Source organism: Zingiber officinale, chromosome 4A, assembly GCF_018446385.1.
Source record: "Zingiber officinale cultivar Zhangliang chromosome 4A, Zo_v1.1, whole genome shotgun sequence".
Lineage (NCBI taxonomy): Eukaryota > Viridiplantae > Streptophyta > Magnoliopsida > Zingiberales > Zingiberaceae > Zingiber > Zingiber officinale.
In genome coordinates, this window is record NC_055992.1 from 73358770 (window position 1) to 73377546 (window position 18777).

At 38.0% G+C, this 18777-nt stretch overlaps 1 protein-coding gene across 3 annotated transcripts; it reads right to left on the bottom strand.

Annotated features, from left to right (window-relative positions):
- Positions 1-4902: 4902 nt before the first annotated feature.
- Positions 4903-14605, bottom strand: LOC121969988 (auxin response factor 16-like). 3 transcript variants are annotated; one of them, XM_042520369.1, is made up of 14 exons: positions 13980-14605; positions 13201-13313; positions 13028-13123; positions 12891-12947; positions 12635-12790; positions 12461-12545; positions 9809-9899; positions 9557-9730; positions 9279-9474; positions 9039-9177; positions 6397-7925; positions 5617-5807; positions 5356-5536; positions 4903-5294 (listed from the first exon to the last, which is right to left on the bottom strand). In XM_042520369.1, exons 1-13 carry the CDS (start codon positions 14023-14025, stop codon positions 5356-5358), a joined length of 3054 nt encoding a protein of 1017 aa, XP_042376303.1. In that variant the 5' UTR covers positions 14026-14605; the 3' UTR covers positions 4903-5294. The 3 variants fall into 3 exon arrangements, with proteins under 3 accessions (XP_042376303.1, XP_042376304.1, XP_042376299.1); XM_042520370.1 differs by having other exon boundaries at positions 4903-5273; positions 9566-9730; positions 13980-14604; XM_042520365.1 differs by having other exon boundaries at positions 4903-5273; positions 13980-14604.
- Positions 14606-18777: the final 4172 nt, after the last annotated feature.

Genomic DNA, 18777 nt, shown 5'->3' on the forward strand with positions numbered 1-18777 from the left:
TTAGAAAATTTTAAATACACCTTCCGCTGCCATGAATTCATATGCAACTGTATGTCACGTAGTCCAAGTAACATCCGTCCCTTCTTAGAGTAGTACTAGCATGGGAGGGGCGGGCGTTACAGTTTCAGTACAGCTTTCCATCCGCAGATAGATGGACAGTCAGAGCGGACCATTCAGACTCTAGAGGACTTGTGTATTGGATTTCGGAGGTAGTTAGGAGGACCATTTGTCATTGGTAGAGTTCGCCTACAACAACATCTTTCATTCGGCTATCCAGATGGCACCGTTTGAAACGATGTATGGTAGGCCTTGTCGGACATCCACCCTCTGGGAGGAGGTTGGAGAGGCCCAGTTACTAGGGCCTCATAGAGCTCAGCAGGAGGCAGAGTTGGTCCGTACTATCAGACGGAGGATGTCAGAGGCGCAGGACCGTTAGAAGAGTTATGCTGATCAAAGACGGAGACCCCTGGAGTTCTCTACTAGCGACCATGTTTTTTCTGCGAGTCTCACTCACGAAAGGGGAGAAGAGATTTGACCTCAGAGGTAAGCTAGCTCAGCAATACATTGGACCTTTCCAGATCTTGGAAATGATTGGAGCAGTAGCTTATCATCTGGCACTACCACCGTTCCTGGCAGGCATTCACGATATATTCTATGTGTCTATGCTGAGGAGATATATATCCGACCCGGCACATGTGCTGACAGATATCTCAGTTCCTATTAAGTCTGACGTTACCTACGAGGAGGTTCCAATACGGATTATGGATCAGAAAGAGCGTCAACTATGGAACAAGACTATCCGGCTGGTTAAAGTCGAATTGCAGCATCATTCGGACAAGGAGGCTACCTAGGAGCTCGAGGATACAATCCGAGTTCGATACCCCCCATCTTTTCACTTGAGGTATGTGAGTTAATTTTCGTTCAGCATTTATACTATCTATTTATTGTTAGTACTTGCTGATGTAATAACGAAAATTTGGGAACCAAATTTTTATTAGTGGAGGAGAATGTAAAATACCAAAAAAGGGCGAATTACCATAAGGGAATTTTTCAGAATTTTTACAAATTTTCTGAAAATTTTTCGGAGCTCGTATGACAAGTTTAAGGGGATCAAATATTGGGCCCCGGGAAAGCTGGTTTAGATTACCCCATTTTAACGAGGAAATGTTTGATTTTCTTTTTATTTTTCCTTTTCTTTTTCTTTTCCTCCCCCGCGTGCCCAAGCCGTCCCCGACGTCATTCCCTTTTCCTTCTTCTCCTCTCACGCCGTCTCTTCCTTTTCCTAACTGGCGCTGCACGCAACGATTCCTCCTCTCCTCGCAATTAAAGTCGTGGACAAGGGAAGCCTCACGCCTCTTCTCTTCTACTTCTTCCTCCCCGAGCCGATCCTCTTCTTCCCCTTCCTCTCCCTCTCCCTCTCACGACGCCGAGCAACGCAGCGCCGGCCACAGCATTTCTTCTTCCCTCTGCCCTAGCGTTGGCAGCCTGATCCCTCTCCGACTCTACCGCTCAACGGCACAAGAGGATCGCATCGGCTTCGTTCAACCCAACGCCGACCCCCCTCTGCCCTAATCTTCCCGGTCGGTCTCACCAAGAGTCGGTTGACGTGTCGACTGCCCACAGACCTCGCTGAGCAGAACCTTAGCCGACGATCCACCATCGGCGATCTTCCCTTATCAAGCCTAGTTGATCTGCCCGCAGCCACCACCGACTGCCAATTGATCCTCTTCCATCTACTTCTCATGCCTTAGTTTCTTGGTGTTGAGCCTTTCTTCCTACATCCGAACAACATCCGGGATGCATCAGAGAGGAAGCTCAAGTTGGAATTCGAGTAAGATGTGTTTGGTTCTAGATTAGTAGGATTTGGATGTATTTTCTGTTTTGGGATGTTAAGCATAGCGATGCGACTTATTGTTGTAGCTCTGGCAAGGAGATTGGCCATTCGTGGATAGCCGCTACCACCAGATCCTTTGCTCCGGCTAGTTCCCTAGCTCTAGGGTCTGTACTGGACTTCTCCTTTAGTTCAACGTGAAGCCTGGGCCAAATTCCCAAACAGCACTAGTTCGACCACTATATCGGCAGTGATCGCGCTCCGACAGTGAATAAGCAGGTAACCTTTTAGAAATTTATGGTTTGTTGGAGATCAATTCATCATTTTGTCGTAACGATATTAATTGATTAAAGGATAGTTGGGTTTATGGTGGAACGACTAGGGTTAAGGAAATTAACCCTAGTTGACTGAAGGATATAATTTAAAAAGGGGTAATGTCTACGATCGATTAGAGCTCTCCCTAATTAGGTTTGGGTATTTTGTTTAGCTGTTAAATTTATTTGAATTTAGCTAAATAAAATATACACATTGATTGGTACAGGACTTTGATTTGAGATGGTGTCTCGACGAGGGATCTATTTCGGATACGATCCTTTTATTGAAGGTGGGGTACCTTGATTTATCTATTTTGATATGTCATATTGATATGCATAGTAATATTTAACGAGTAGTAATATTTATGTTCATTTCTGCATTGGTATGTCATTATCTATTACCTGAGCATACTGTAATTTATTTCCTGCTGTTGCATTCATGTTCCTTTGATTATAAACCATTTCTGATAATTGTGTCAAGACGAGATCATTTATGTAATGATCAGAATAAACCATTTACTGAATTTGCTTAAGGCCATATTGGAATTCATATATTGAATTCAAGATTAGCATTATATATATTTATATCAAAATCTGTTCGATATTAACATGTGCTCTTATTAGTAAAGAGAATAGTATCATAGCATGTGATTCATATCACATGTGTTATGACGATAATAAGGGTAGAAAGAGAATGGATCTCTTCTTCTCTATTATGTGAGACCCTTGAGATTATAAGTTAATCTCAATCTTACCCTTAGTAACTATTTAACTGTCTACTTAAAGTTCTAATTAGTATCTGCAACTTTAGCATGTTTCTTATTGGCTATGGATAATTCAGTCTATGGAACATAACAAGGAAAGAAACTGATTAGAATGAATAGATTGTAGCTAAAAAGTAAGATTAATATTGATTTACATATTTTCCATTTATTCACTAGTCAACTAGTTATATTTTTTTTATTAAGTACGTAAAATGTGATTATGAATAATTGTATTGATTAAAAATGTAGAATATATTTTGACATAATAATCATTATGAGAGATTAACGATATTCGTATTGATGTAAATGATTAATCTGGTATTAAGACAAGTTATTGATGTCTCTAATTTATTCTATAGAGTAGTTATGTAAGATGTAACAATCTTCTTAATAATAATTGCTTAGTGTGCTTGCTATCGTACGAATTATTTTTCCTAAAGTACGGATTAAATGTTCTTATTTGATAATAATTAGTGTTTTGCTTTGGTCTTTGTTACTTGATTATAATATAATATATATGACTTACATAGCCTTTGTAACTAGTTAACATTTATGGATTGACTTGGACTGGTGAGAAATGCCGGAGTTATGAAGATGAAATGGTGCATCTTCCCTTTCATCTTAATCCTTTATGAGCGACATTATTGTTGCTTGCCTTTATATAAGAGGCGTTTAAAAAATTAAAAGGAAAGAGGATGTGAGTAAATAATTGGCAAAGAACATCTCTATGGGATTTAGTTTATAAATCTTGAAGAGATTTTTAATTCGTTCGTGATTATTCTTCCGACGACAAATGAAGAGCAAGATTTACCACAAGATATCACTTGAGTTTTACAGATGTTAGTTTTGTGAATCATACAATTAGAATCAACACATTTCATACAAATTACAACATAAGTGAATCCTGAATTCTTTACACCATTACTTTAAGGGTGCGTTTGCTTCGGGGTTATTCTTGATAACCTTGGTTATCCATATAATGTATCAACAAAAACCTTGTTTGGTTTAGGTATTCGATGATTCCCGAGTAATGCTCTATTCCCGACACGTCAGCAAAAGGATCATGCAGCCCATAATCGAAAAACATCAGAAAACTAATGTTTTTCTTGATTCCGGGGTTAACGATTTTTTTTTACCAAAAATACCCTTCGATAAGAAAAAACATGAAAAAAAAGAGAAAAAATGTAAAAAAAATATAAAATGTTTTAAAAAATTAAAAATTTAAACATTTATTTTTTAAAAAAATAAATAATTTTAAAAAATAAAAAATAAATAAAAAATATAAATTTTAAAAATAAAAAATAAAAATTTAAAAATTTTTAAAAATGTTAAAAAATTTTAAAAATTTTAAAAATTTTAAAAAATTTTAAAAAAAAATTTAAAATTTTAAAAATTAAAAAATTAAAAATAAAATAAATAAATAAAATTTAAAATTTAAAAAATGTAAAAAAATAAGAAATATAAATATAAATAATATAAAAACATTAAAAAAAAATTAAAAAAAACACATAAAAAATAAAAAAAATATACAGGAAAAAGAAAAGTAAAAAACATTAAAAAAATAAATAAATAAATAATAATAATAATAATATTATGTATAATTGATTTTGTAATTAAGGATAATACGGTAAAATATTAAACAAGGGTATTTTTATTAAAACTTTCAAACAAACAAGTTTTTATTGCATTACCTAGGTTGAACCAAACAACATTTGATTATGTTTTATTTCCTATAACCTTGGTTATGTGATTACCTGGTAATCACATAACAAAGGTTATACATGATGACTTGAACCAAACGCACCCTAAAGGGTGTATCAATATCACAACTTCCATAAAAACGGAAATAATACTTCCACGGGCTCTTGAATGCTACGATCTCATTTGATTGCCGTTCTTCTATCATATAATAAATGCGCCCTTGGTTAAGCAAAACCATCAGCACTGCACACAATCTTTTTATTCAACACTCAAACATCCAAGCCTATAATCCTTTTTAGTCAAATACATTCATTTCCATATCGAAGCATTTTTTATTGCTGTTTCTCATAATGTTAAAATGATATAATCAAACTAGTTAATCTCCTGCACAATATACCTCTGTTGTTGCAAAATTATGCATAAAGCTGTAGACTAGGAAATGATTAATGTTATTTCTTAGGCATACCATACTATGTACAGGTAATGCCACTAGTTCTCTTCATAATTATACCAAATAGTAGTTCTAAGAAAAACTAAAAAACCAGGCAAACTTCAAGATAGTGCGCCATGAGGAAAACTGAAGCTTCATGTGTTACGCAAGAGTACCAAGCTAGTCAAAGTGTTGCAACGGATCTACAGAAATTCCTTTCCCAAGCTAATCACCTATTGAAGCACGTCATAAACCTAAAAATAATCCACCTTGAAGCAGCATAAAGCTAAACACGTCAATTTGTATTAGTGTTACCTAATGACGCAAAGATGGAAATGAGGCATCATCCAATTGGCCTCTCCAGACATTGCCGTTGTTGGATCCACTACATGCTTCGTTTCGCACAGATAAGCACGTCAAGTTACCATCCAAACTCATCTGCTGGACTTCTGCTGCTGATAATATTTTAATGCTCTGCACACAAGTAATGAACTCCCTGCGGTCACATGAAAAAGGTATTAGTGTCAATAATAGAAGCGAGATAAAATTTCAAACAATTCAATGTAGGTGCCTTACTCCCAAGGGTCATCACCAACAAGTAACGGATCTTTTTCATGGTCTATATATACAAGCTTCCACTCTGTTCCGTGTGGTTCTTCTAATTGCCCTTCTATCCCAAACATACGCGCAAGTTCACGTCGCAGCTCAGCATAACCTTTGTAGCGTGTTACATCAATACATCTTCCAACAGATCCCCGCTTTTGAACCTTCAAAGTAATAGTCAAAACTAGTAATTACAAAGAGAAAAATATATATCAGTTCAAAGAGTTGTCATATTTTTTTTTATCTTTGCCTATGAGGCTTCACACCACAATGGATGAGAGAGAATCCTCATTTGAGGAGCGACATAGGTATAAGCCCTTCCAATAGTACCCTTGTACAGATTGAAACTCCCAACCTTTGACCAAATGCTTTACAGATCTAGCTTGTTTAAGACTAGACCAACAATTGTCGGTGATCGTATCTCATGTTGGTCAACTATGCAGTTGCATATTAATTTATAAAAGTCAAGAATTAAATAGTCAAGTTTCCGTACATGACCTTTCTATTTGACTTTCATATGAATCTAGTATGCTGAAAGTATGGTTGGGTAGAAAATTTCACCTATCAGAGGTCAGTAGTCTTCACTGATCCATCTGTGTTCTGTGATCCTTTGAACATGTAAGCTATTTCATGTTCAGGATTAATTGAACAAACTTAACTAGAATCAAGAACATTCATATTCATTATTTTAAAAGCAATATAGTAAGAAGCATGCATGCTACATAATTTAAGTATTGAGAACAAATAGCAAACCTTAGTGTAAGTTCGCATCCGAGATGGTTTGTTTGTCCAGACTCTACTAAGAACACCCTCATTGACTACATCAGTTGAACAACCAGGATTAAAGGGCATATCAGCCATGCCAAATGACTGGGAACTGATATCCGCAGTAGACAGCTCGGTATCTACATCTTTCTGCTGGCCATAACCAGAAACTATACTCTGTATCTCCTTCCCTGTACCAAGGCCTCTTGAGAGCAAGGCATCTGGTATCACTCCCAGAAGAAAACTATCCCTATGATCTCGATCATTACCATTTGGACAATTTGAAGGAAGTGGTAAACCCTGCTCACTACCTTCTATGCAGAAGGAGGTTGTAGAAGAAGCATCTAGCTGATCAGCAACAGGTAATTGGTTAGGGAGCTGGATTGACTCTTTTGTTTTTGACTGCTCATGCTTGACCAGAGCTTGAGGTTTCCTCTGAAATTCCTGCAGTAAATTATCCATAGGAGGCACAGCAGTCTCGTCAACCAAAATTGCTGCCCCTTGCTGAGATTTTCCATGGAAGCTAAAAGAAGCAATGTGGTCATCAGTTGAGGGTAAGTTTGCTGAAGATGGACCATCAGTACCCCTGAGCATGGATTGACTTGTGAAAAGTAGAGACTTATGGTTATCTAGGATATTGTTATTTTGCACATGGTGCAATTGCTTTGTTTGTAGCTGCAGGAGTTTGGACCCATCTAGGTAGGTTTGCAAATCTTGCCGCTCTTGAAGATGTTGATTCTGCTGAGCTATTAGCTGTGGTAACTGAGATTGTACTTGAGGACTAAGCTGAGAAAGTAACTGATGTTGCTGAATCTTTTGTAGCAACTGCATTTGAAGAATTTGCTCTTGCTGTTTCTGCAAGAGAGATTGCTGATACTCTAGTGGTTGTTGAGCCTGCAAAATCTGAGGTAAAGCTGAGGGTTGGAGAGAGACCAGGCTTGTTAAAGCAGAGTCCTGTAATCCTTGCTGTTGTAAATAGGTAAGTTGCAAATGTTGACCTGGTAAATGATTTTGAGGTACAATCTGTCCGCTGGATTCCTGACGTTGCATATCATCTTCAGGTTCTTGATTAACAACACTTTTTTGTTTTTGAGGTTGAGGCTGCTGTAGTTGCCCCTGTTGTTGAAGTTGTTGCAGATGGACAAATTTTTGTTGCAGTACGGGCATTAAAGAAACAGATGTGTGAGGTGGCAACTGAGTTTGCTGCAGTTGATGAGGCAAGTGCAATTGTTGAGTTTGAGGATTCTTGGAACTCAAACTGGGGGCAGATGCTGGATGCGTTTGGAAACTTAACATTTTTACTGGATCCTCTATCGCAGCCCCATCATGCATAGATGGCACTGTGGGTAAGCATGCTGGTTGAGATGCTGATGTCATTCTCTGCAAATTCTGCTGCATAGACATCCACTGAGCCAGGCTAAGACCAGGAAACATTGCACACTGAGAATCTCTTAAGCCAAAATCATCATTCAGCAATGGCATAACACTTTGGAAACCATTTTCCACATCAAACTCATCTGTAAAATGAGGAATTATCAGCATATATGTAGAGGATGAATTAGTTAATAGTAACAAATGGATAATGTGTAGAAATGCAGAAGAACAAGAAATAGTCCAAAGGTTTTCTATGTTTCAATTACATTAGTGATGCTAGCTATCAAATTCATATTTTCAATTATTGCACAGATACTTATCAGTGATTAACTTTCACATTGTTTACAAAACCAACATACTAATGTTGCACATACTAATTGGGTCATTTCCTAATAACTTAAGACTTTGATACATACCAATTATTAATATAGTATTAGAGTATCGTCATGCTGCCCAAATTTATTCTCCTGTTTTTCACAAGCTAACTCTCACCATTTTGCTCTCTCGGAATGCATGTCCTAGCCTGATGGTGAGGTAGAGTGTTAGTTAACAATCCTATCTCATGAGACTATATGCAGATTGAGGATTATTTCCTAATCACCTAATCTATTGATCTAAATAGTCATTCAGTCAAAACCTGTAAATATCATCGTCTTTGAATTTTTTTTTTTTTTCTTTCAACTTCTCTCGTACATTATATACAATTTAAAGCAATTTTTTCTATCTAAACTCTATAAAATTTCTCTGGAAGATATCTCTTTCAAAAGAAACATGGGTAAGCTAAGGCAGAGTCCCTGATACTTGCACGAAAAGTAGTGTTGTTGGCAAGAGCTCACTGGTTTGATTAAAAGACAAGGGTAGTTACTGTCATGATCATGAGATTTTATTTCTGTAGTTTGTCTTGCAAGTGGTTATTAATCTCCATATGACAAAGGGAAATTGATTTTCTCTAGAAAAAATAAAGAATAAACTAAAGTTACATTGTGACTGGTTAGCACATAAAAGATATTTTGGACATGTACAACGCAGTACAAAGGAATCAATCTTACAGATGTAGAGCATCATTAACCAAATTTGTAGACTGTTAAGCAATATTCTTGAGAAGCAATTCAATTGGTATTCTTTAAAAGATATTTAGAACTCAGAACAGTTGTTGCCAGTACTTGTATAGATTAAGAGAAAAGTCAGTAGAATAACTTCAAAATGTGGATAAGCCATCTTGATTAAATGGCAACCTTTGGAAGGATGTTGTTTACCTGAAACTCCTGCTGGTTTAGGAAATTTGGGCCTGAAAAAGGGAGGTGGGCATAAATAAAAAGGGGTTGCCACTGGTTCAATTTCCCAAACTGAAACTCGGCTCCGTCTCTCAGTTGCAGTTGATTCATCCCAGCCAACCTGTTGATTCAAAGAAGATAATTTGTGCTTTACTAGAGATCACACATTATAGAAAGGATAATTTCCTTTCTTGCAATGTAAATCTGTAAATATGCACTAACCTGGAGATTGCGCCACTGTGAATTTTTCCACCTTATATGATCTAAGTCGCTAATACCTGTAACAGTACCCATATATCTACGGACTCCAGAGTCCTCACTCTCAAACAACATTCTAAACCGCATGCCAAGAGACACCTGGGTATATACTGCCTTATTGTACTTGGCCAAAGGGATAACAAATTCTGAGGGGCTCGCCCTATACAGACAATGAAAAACTCCATTATTATCCAAACTGCGGAGAAAACATAACAAAATAAGAGCATGAAATATTGGTGAACCTGCAACACCTGGGGTTGTAAAAAATAGTAAATGGGCTATTATTTGTAGCAGCATGAGCAGCAGCAGCAAGGATCCCTATGTGCATACTGTCACTAGATAAGACAGAAGATGATAGAGCAGGTTGTTGTCTATTTGCACGCCGTATACCCAACAAAAGTTGTGACTTCTCATCTCTGAAATTCAAGAGAATGATATTCTTTCTTATGGAATGTGTTAGACAGAAAGGTTACATATCAGCTAATTATACTAACCGGATAAAGAGAACAGAATCACCAGCAGAAAGCCTTTTTGTGCTAACAAACACACTCCATCCTGTAGTGAGTAGATGCCGTTTGGGTTGACCTGCAATGATGACTCATGAGTAGTCAAATCAAGTGAAAAGCCAGAACAATCATTGAAATCTGGAACAGCAGTTATGCAATTTTGGAATGAATTAAATATATGTCAGCTTTGACAAACAAATATAGACATTCATTAAATGACAAGCATTCTTGAGCAATGCATGTTCTTACATAAAATCACAATCACTCTATGCCTGTGCATTTGTATTTTAAATTAGCGTGAAGATTTTTTTGGTTAGAACAATTGTTGAGTTGTCTCATCCTATATGCCAAAGGCTTCTAATGCAAAAAGGTTTTATACTATTACAGATATGTTAAAGCCAAGGATATGCATCTGAACAAAGTAGCATGAATTGAAAGGGAATGCCTTGAGATAAAATATTTCAAATATCAAAAGCATTTGCAATGACAACATTAGTAATCAACAGAGCAAACGCAATAAAGAGTGTTACAAAGGAGACAAATTTTATCACATATTTTTCATTTCTTTTGTGCATGATAGGTGTTAGTGCAATCAATCCTTAGGAGAATTGACTTAAGGAGTAGATTGTTGATGCAACCATACTTAAGTTGGATTGGATTTGATGTAGTTAGCTAAATAATTGGCAATATGTTTAAGTTGCACCAAATTGATATTCTTACTTATGTCAAGTGTGTAGATGCATACTTATGTCAAGTGTGCAGAAATGCGCAGATTGAAATTGCAGTCGCAGTGTGGAGAGAAGTCTCGAAAGAGTGAGCCCCTGGCGGATGGAAGTCCAAGTGAATCTTGACAGAGAAGTGTCGGAGGAGTGAAGAACCAGACGAGAAGTCCCAAAGGAGTGAGCTCCTAGTGGACGAGAAGTCCTAAATGAATGAACTCCTGGTAGTTGGAAGTTCAAGGTAGTCCTGGAAGTGGAATCCCTAATAGCTGAGAAGTGCCAGAGGAGTGAACACTTGAAAAATGAAAGATGGGAGTACAAGTGGATCTTGGTAAACAAAAAATTTCGAAGGAATGAACTCTAGCAAAAGAAGTCCAAAAGGTCTTGGCAGATAAGTTCAAGAAGTGAAACTCCTAGAAAACAACAAATCAGGAGTGAACTCATAGTAAGTGGATCTCGGCAAATGAGAAGCCCTAGAGGTAGAACTCCTAAGAAATGAGAAGTCGCACACGTAGAACTTCTGGGAGGTTTGACGGATGTCAAAGGTCATTTATGTGGCTAAAGAAGCCGCAGAGGTAGAACTTCTGGGAGGTTTGACGGATGTCAAAGGTCATTTATGTGGCTAAAGAAGCGCTCAAGTGACTTGGATCAAGCATGACTCAAAAGTAGAGCTCTATGGATGGAGGCTTGTCTAGGTGGTCTCAAGGGAAGAGAATGATCAAGCATGGAGACATGTGAAATAAGTGGATTGAGTGAAATATAATTGACTGTTGTGGTAAAAGTTTCTACTCAAACCCATACTCGGCCAAAGAACAAATTTTCTAGGTCAAAGTCAAGGCATTAGCTTGTGACCAAGCTAGTTCAATCAACTAATATTTATATCTAGTCGATTGATTAACAAAGTTGACACTATAGTCAACTATCAGCCAGTTGTTTGAGCATGCAAGGGTTTCTCTTCTGCTTAAATCAAGTAAATGGCAAAACAGACAACTAACGTTAGATGAATCGACTGCTAAGTATATTAATTTGTAAGTTGAATTTGAAATCTCTCAGGAACGGTTGGTTGACTTTCTCTTTATAGGATAAAGCTCATGGAAGAAGATATAAGTTGACTAAAAGCACTTGAAGCCGAATAGAACCTCGTCAATTGTGAAAAGGTCGAAGAATTATCCAAGTGAATCTACTGATGGTGTAGGCAGACAACTAATGACATAGTCACCTCAAGATTCGATAATGAATCTTCGAGTGGAATCGACTATAGGTTGAAGGAGTCAACCAATGACTTAGTTCAAAAGACCCAGTTGAAGGTTCATCGAAAGGAATTGACTAGAAGGCATTTGAGTCGACTGATAGTAGAATGGAGTCAACTAGTTGTGAAATGATCATTGCAAATAAGATTCCAAGATTGGTGGAAGTCTACTATTTGGGACATTCAAGTAGGCTGTTGATCATTATATTCACTCTATAAATAGCGAGCAAAGCCACTTCGAACAAAGATTATTGATCGTGCCTACTACTCTCTTTTGTGTGTCAATTTCTGTCAATCCACTTTTCTTTTATTTTACATTTGTAGTTCCTCTTGTAGTTCATTTTATATTAAACATTTTTGTATGAGGTTGTTCCACCTAGGAAAGAGGAATGTTTTAATTAGAATACAAGAGTAAAAAAGAACACTCTAGACATGACGATACATGGATATAGATGAATCTAAATATCCTACAATGATAAAATTTAATTAACATGCATAATTGCAAAACAAATAAAAAATTTGGCAAATAAATTAATGAGAACCTAATTAATTTATTGAATAGAGTGATACTGAATAACAAATTTTGAGAGAGCATTTTCCATACCTAAAATATAACTACAGTAATACATAGTGAGTATATATCATAAGATTGGGAAAGGAGAGATACATTACCACGATATATGTGCCGAAAAGTCCAAGACACACCATGCAAATCCTTGGCAACCAATTCTTGAGCTGGTGGTTGCATTGTGAAATCCTATCAATATTTATATTCATAGGACATCTTTATGCTTTTGGATCAAAAACAAATAAGGAAGTAGTCAACTGAATGTCAATTAGACATACTAGAGGTGGAAATATTTTTTCTGCAGCACGGCGGGGTACAGAAAATCCACCATGAGTGCTTGTATCACTAGCTGTAAGTGTTTTACAAAAAAACTCAGCTGGTTGCTTGTTTTGTTTCAGACCCATTTCAGATGCCATCATTGCATCTCTGTCATACTGTTGTGACATAATCAAACAATTATAAAAGAAAAAATCTATGCCAGCAAAAATAACGGGTAGAAACAGCATATAACTACTGCAAGTCATCAAATCTTACATTGTTAACAGGTTGAAGAGTCATTTGTGCATAAACCTCATCAGTTTCAGCGTCAGCCTGGAATTGATATATGAACTTTGTAGTTAGACCACCAAAAAGTTGTATAAGAAAGATGAGCAATTTCTCTAGAACCTCACATGCAAAGTGACATCTAGAAGCACACAAATCAGCTTAGAAGGTAGCGAGGGATAGTTTGGTATACTATCAACCTCCTTTTGCATTGAGGCCGCAACCTAAAATTAGAGAGAAATAATGATTTCAGTTAGAAGTCACAAATAAGTAACACGTTGAAACCAGTAAGAGGGTATACCTGTTCGCTGTGACCTTGGGGAAAGTACACCACCAAGCTACCTACTGGCGGCAAAGATACCAGCGGTCCAGCACAAGCATGCCATAGCTCAGAATCAATTCTCTTCTTTTCTCCTGCTTCACACAGGTATCGGAAGCAGACATCATAAGAACATTATCACTCTCCCTCCCAGAATTAATACACCCCAAAAGTTCAAAAGTTAAATACAAAAATTGAAAGGTAGCAATAATGCCTGGACCATTTAACAAAAAAAAATGTGAATATCCTACTGGAATATTGTGAAGCGGCCAAGCGGGCGGTCCTGCCGTCCTTATGCTTCACTATGAGCAGCCAATCGTCGTGTCGCAATACTTGACCACCGACTTGGCCGAACGAGTTGACAAAAATAAGCCAATAAAGACAAAATAGTGCCTTTGGATAAAGCAGATAGCGAGGTTGACCGAGTTAGTGAGAAAAAAATCCAAGGGCAAGAAGATGAAGTTCGTCACAAAGGAGATGTAGACTCCTTTTGTTAGTAGATTGCTGGCGCGTTAAAACTGGAGGCTTTTGTTTATAAGCGGAAAGCATCAGCATTTATACTTAGGGATAGCTGAAAATTTGCGCAGTTCCATTACCAGCACCGGTTTTTCTTTTAGAAAGAAACGACGGAAATCAATAACAAGTACTAAACGGACAACAAATTAACAAACATATACTCCCAAAACAAAAAACACGAGAATTGTGCTCAAAACCAAAAACCGGAACAGCTACGATCAATGATGAAAAAACGAAAAGGGCACCTTCGAGGGAATCCCCCACTAATCCACAAGCCGCAGGAAGCTTCATTAATTTAGGCTAGGTGAATCCCCAAAAATCACACAGCCGATCTGAAATGCGTTGAAGCAAGAAAGGTTCTTCCTCGGCCCACACTCGCCATTCTTCTTTTAAGGGCAAGAAAGCTTGCACCTTTCCACCTCTCGCTCTCTTTATAGTTATTTTACCCAACCTCCGCTCATTAGAAAATTATTCCCAGTGCGCTTGCGCCGCGGAGGAACCACCAAAAAGGCACCTTTTAGCCATACTACGAACCTTGAGCTCCACAGGCACCCAACTCTACACTACTCTCCGGCCTCTCCTCGCTCAACGCCAATCCCCATATACGCCTAGCACAGACGAGGACTTTGCTTCAGAGACCAGGTGAGCGGCGGAGAGGATAGGTTGCTTGCCGTGCCACAGCTGGAGAGGTTTCCCGACGACGATAGGAACGCCGAAACCCGCCGGATGAGGTGGGAGGAGTGGGGGCGTGGATTTTAGATGGGGTTCCGTGCGCTACTGGTTCGGGTTGGGGCGACATGAAAGGGATTTGGAAGGAGGGAGGGCAGGTACAAAAAAAGAGGTGTCGCCGTCGACTTTTGTCACGTTATTAATCACTTAAATTACAACAACAATATTTAGACTTAAAACTTGAAGAAAAGGGGTGAAATTGTCATTTCAGTAATATTCTATCAGCTGAAGTAATGATCAAGGTGAAAAAAAAAAAACTTAATGAGAATTTGGTTAACTTATCTGAATTGAAGAAGCTGAAAGCGTCAAAATGCAGTAAAACATATGAAATGTTATTTATTTAAATACATGAGTTGTTTAGGTCCGCATAAAAAGCTGCGTGGAAACCGGAATCATGCACATGCTTTGGAACGTGTAGAAAATGCAAGTAGTAATTCGCTAACTAAAAAATTCTCTCCGTAAGATACATGCAAATTAATGCTTGGAATTAAAAATAGGAGAGTAGGGGTGGGGCCCACAAAGGGTAGTGTTGCCACGGCACGGTTGGGAAACACCGCACGCGAAAGCTGGGAACAGTTGCGTCGGCCGTCGGATCCACAGCTTTTTGTCGGGCGCTCTCGCTACCCCAAACCCACCCCGTACATCTTCTCCGTCGTTCGCTTCGGGGCCCGCTTGGCATCGTTCTCAGACGTGAGTCATTTTCGCGATACGGCAGCATCACGTCAGCAGCGCAGCTCCCATTCCGGCCACGCCCGACGACGGCCGCCGGCAGCGTTCTCGTAATGCTCTCGACATGGGAAATAATGTTCTAGCTTTCGTAGGCTTACCTGCTCCTATTCGGCCTTCTGGGAAATTGTGCGATAAACATAGGAACTTTGGAATTTAGGAGGGGATGGAGTTACCCATCACCATCTGTATCCCCATCTCCGGAAGATCTCTACTTCCTTTGATCTTGTCATCGCTTGGCAATGTAGCGGGGAAGAATGGATGGAGACAATTGATGACGCCGGCACAAGGTCAAACCTTGGATTAGGGTAGGAGAGGAGGGATAGCTTGGGACCCAGTAATGTCAGTTTAATTCGGAGAAGAAAAAATAAAATAAAATAAAATTTTTGTTATTTATTTTATTAAAATTTTAGATGAAAAAAAAATATAATTCATCAATGAATAACTTTAAGTAAAAATTAATTACTTTAAAATTAGACGAAAATAGATAAAAAAAAAATAATACACGTATTCTTTTTTTTTCATTTATAAAATTATACTATATATAAAAAAAATGATGTATATATTCTTTTTAACTTATAAAATTATACTATATACCTAAAAAAATGACACATATATCTTTTTTTTATTTATAAAATTACATCACATGTATCTACATTTCTCTAATAAGATAAACAAGTTACAAGCATATAAAAAAAGAATTTTTCTTCCTTTCTTTTCTCTTCTAAGAATAATTTTTTATCATATTTTTTTCTGTTCTTCATCTGCATTTTAGAATAAACAGGATATAAGGGGAGCAGTTGTAAAGGTTTTTTTTTTAATTCTTAAATTCTGAGGGATTCACCAATCACCACTGCTAGCAATTGCACTTCACACATCATTGAAATTTGCTAGGCTAAAGAAACAAACAGTCTAATTTATTAGAACTTATGTTTATTTAAATTTTCGGTTCACTAATGCCTTGATTATTTAAGAGGATGGATTCAAAAATTTTAAAAATATTTTTGAAAAAAAATCACTATTTATTTCATAGAAAATGATAAATTATTTATGCATTCCCTCTATTACTAATTAAGAAATGATCTACGGATATATCTATGAATTCATCCATAAATTCATTTGTGAACAAATATTAGTTTTCTCGGGATGGATAGTTGGTTAACGCATGATGATATTGCCATTATGAGATCTGGGAGTTAAATTTTAGCCAGTAGTCGGGTATCTACCCTCCCCCATGTACTATTTAACTGTACAAGCTAGTAGTCATCCATGATTTATCTTTTTCGTGTTGACCTAAGGATGGGAGGTGTTAGGGATGAACGAATCTCCTTTTATCAGTATTTGTGAACAAATATTTTTATCCCCTCAAAATTGAACAGAACGACATTCCTTTCCTTCTCACTGTCATGTCTCCGTCTTCGCCCACAACCACATGAGCGACCTTGCACAACCTGATGCAACCTACACTGCCATGCGACGACTTCTTGCGGGGTGGTCGCCTTGCTCGACACTATGCAAGCAGCCTTGCACAACTGGCAACGACCCTCAAGCGAGTGCATGTGAGGCAGATAATGCTCACCAATCGTGAGCTATGCACGACCCTGCTGTGAGTTGCAAGCGGCCTTGCTCAGTGTTCACGAGTTATGAGCAGCCTTGCACAGCCACCCCATGCCACCAACGACTTCATTGGATTATTTTTCATCATCCTTCTCCTCCTTCTTCTTGTTCTTCTTCCTTCCTTCCTTTTGTATGTTTTTCTTTCTCAAACATGTCCTTTTCTTCTCCCTTCCCTCCTCCCCGAAGGATTTTCTTTCTTTTCCTTTTCTCTTCTCTCAGGGATTTTTTTTCCTTTAATTTCTTTCCTTCCCTCCGAGTAAGCAAGCATAAGTCTTAGTATTTGATAATTGATCAAAGTCCTCTCCAACAAAATTTGCTTTCTTAATGGACATCTTACACTCTGTTTGAGACAAATGTGGAACCTAAATATTTTAAACGTTGGAATTTATTATATGAAGTTTTTTCTATTCTTCTGCTGAAGAAACATTGCTAGCAAGTGATCAGGTTTAAGTAGATTATATATTTGATAAAGGAATCAAATTAGGCTTAACATCAATGCTACTCAAATATATATTAGGTGTGATTATAAATTTGAAATAATATACATGAAACACAAAAAAAAAAATGCTTATGACTTGCGAATGTGATTATGGGATTGATGGCTCAAGGTCCCATTATGACATAGACTCCTAAGCAAGGAGGATTGAATGGTATTCAATGTGGTTAGGGTTCTTAGTGCATTCAATTGATTGAAAATCTAACATGAAGTAAATTCTAGAGAGAGGAGTGATGTGTACTAACTACAAATGCATAATCATCATAAACTAGTAAAAATTATTGTCCTATGAAATTTTGTTGTTGAGTATTAGTTTACATGCAATAGAGGTTATCTAGACAAGTCAAATTTGAGAGAGTTGTTGTAAAAGCAAGTGAACTAAGAAAATAGAATTAAAAGACAGGAGAGAAAATAGTTCTTCAGATAATTTGAGGATTTTGATTTCACTATGATGATCGTTGACAATGTAATTTCGAATCCCTCTCTTACCATAATGTTAAATCATACTTGAAAATGGTCTATCATAAAGTACTCGATGCTCCCTTTTGAGAATATACCAATATATCTACCATAATGTGACCCCTACTTTTATGGTACTCAAACTAAGATAGACTCACTATGCTCTGTAATAGCCTATTGTTTCTTCGAGAGAGTTTGAACTACTTTTGTGAATAAACTCTCAAGTCACGTTCTTATAGGTTCGAGATTAGAGTTCACCTTTCAGTTCTTCCTCATTTCCCTAAGATCTATGCTAACATTCGTGAAGACATATTAACTGTTGGAACCCCAAGGTTGTTTTGGTGTGATCAACAAGTTAAGTTAAGTCCTGCGTTGTTTCAAACCTTGTGTCTAAGTGTGCAGGAGCTTAGGAGCACAGGTACTCGAGCGGAAGACGCAGCTAGCGAGAAGGACGGCACGTTATGCGTCCGAGGGACGAGGAGCTGCGGAAGAGTACACCGGCGGATGAGAAGGAAGTGCGCGGTGGTTCCGAGGGACGAAAGCCGAAGCGGAAGATTGCTCGGGGGAGCAAGAGATGCAGCTAGCGAGAAGGTCTACAACCGAGAGACAAAGACTGCGGATGAGTACACTGGCAGACGAGAAGGAAACACCCGACAATTCCGAGGGACAAGAAGCCAAGGGAAGCACGCTCGAGAAGATCGGAAGTTGGGTTCGGTTGAGCCCTATTCCAGATGGCAGAGATCACCCAAGCGAGCGGATCCGGAGGAGAAGAACCGGACCGAGGCAGGACTGAACCAGAGAAGAAGTCCCGGACGAAAAAGTCAACAACTGTTGACTTTGGGCTCCGGGGCGCCCGGAACCCTCGGGGGCGCCTTGAGCAGTAAAATTAACCAGATCGAGTTTTGACTCGATCTAGACGTTGGGCGATAAGTTTTATCCCCCCAGGGCGCCCGGAACCCTTCCAGGCGCCCCGACTAAGGCTATAAATATAGCCTTGGTCCAGAAGCTTTTCAATG

What these genes read in the sequence shown, in the direction of transcription:
- LOC121969988 (XM_042520369.1), bottom strand. Translation starts at nt 14,025, where the DNA reads ATGAAGCTTCCTGCGGCTTGTGGATTAGTGGGGGATTCCCTCGAAG. An exon ending in CCCAAGGTCACAGCGAACAG is followed by an intron (nt 13,124 to 13,200) that starts GTATACCCTCTT and finishes CTCTAATTTTAG; the next exon opens with GTTGCGGCCTCAATGCAAAA. An exon ending in TACAACCCCAGGTGTTGCAG is followed by an intron (nt 9,475 to 9,556) that starts GTTCACCAATAT and finishes TTGTCTGTATAG; the next exon opens with GGCGAGCCCCTCAGAATTTG.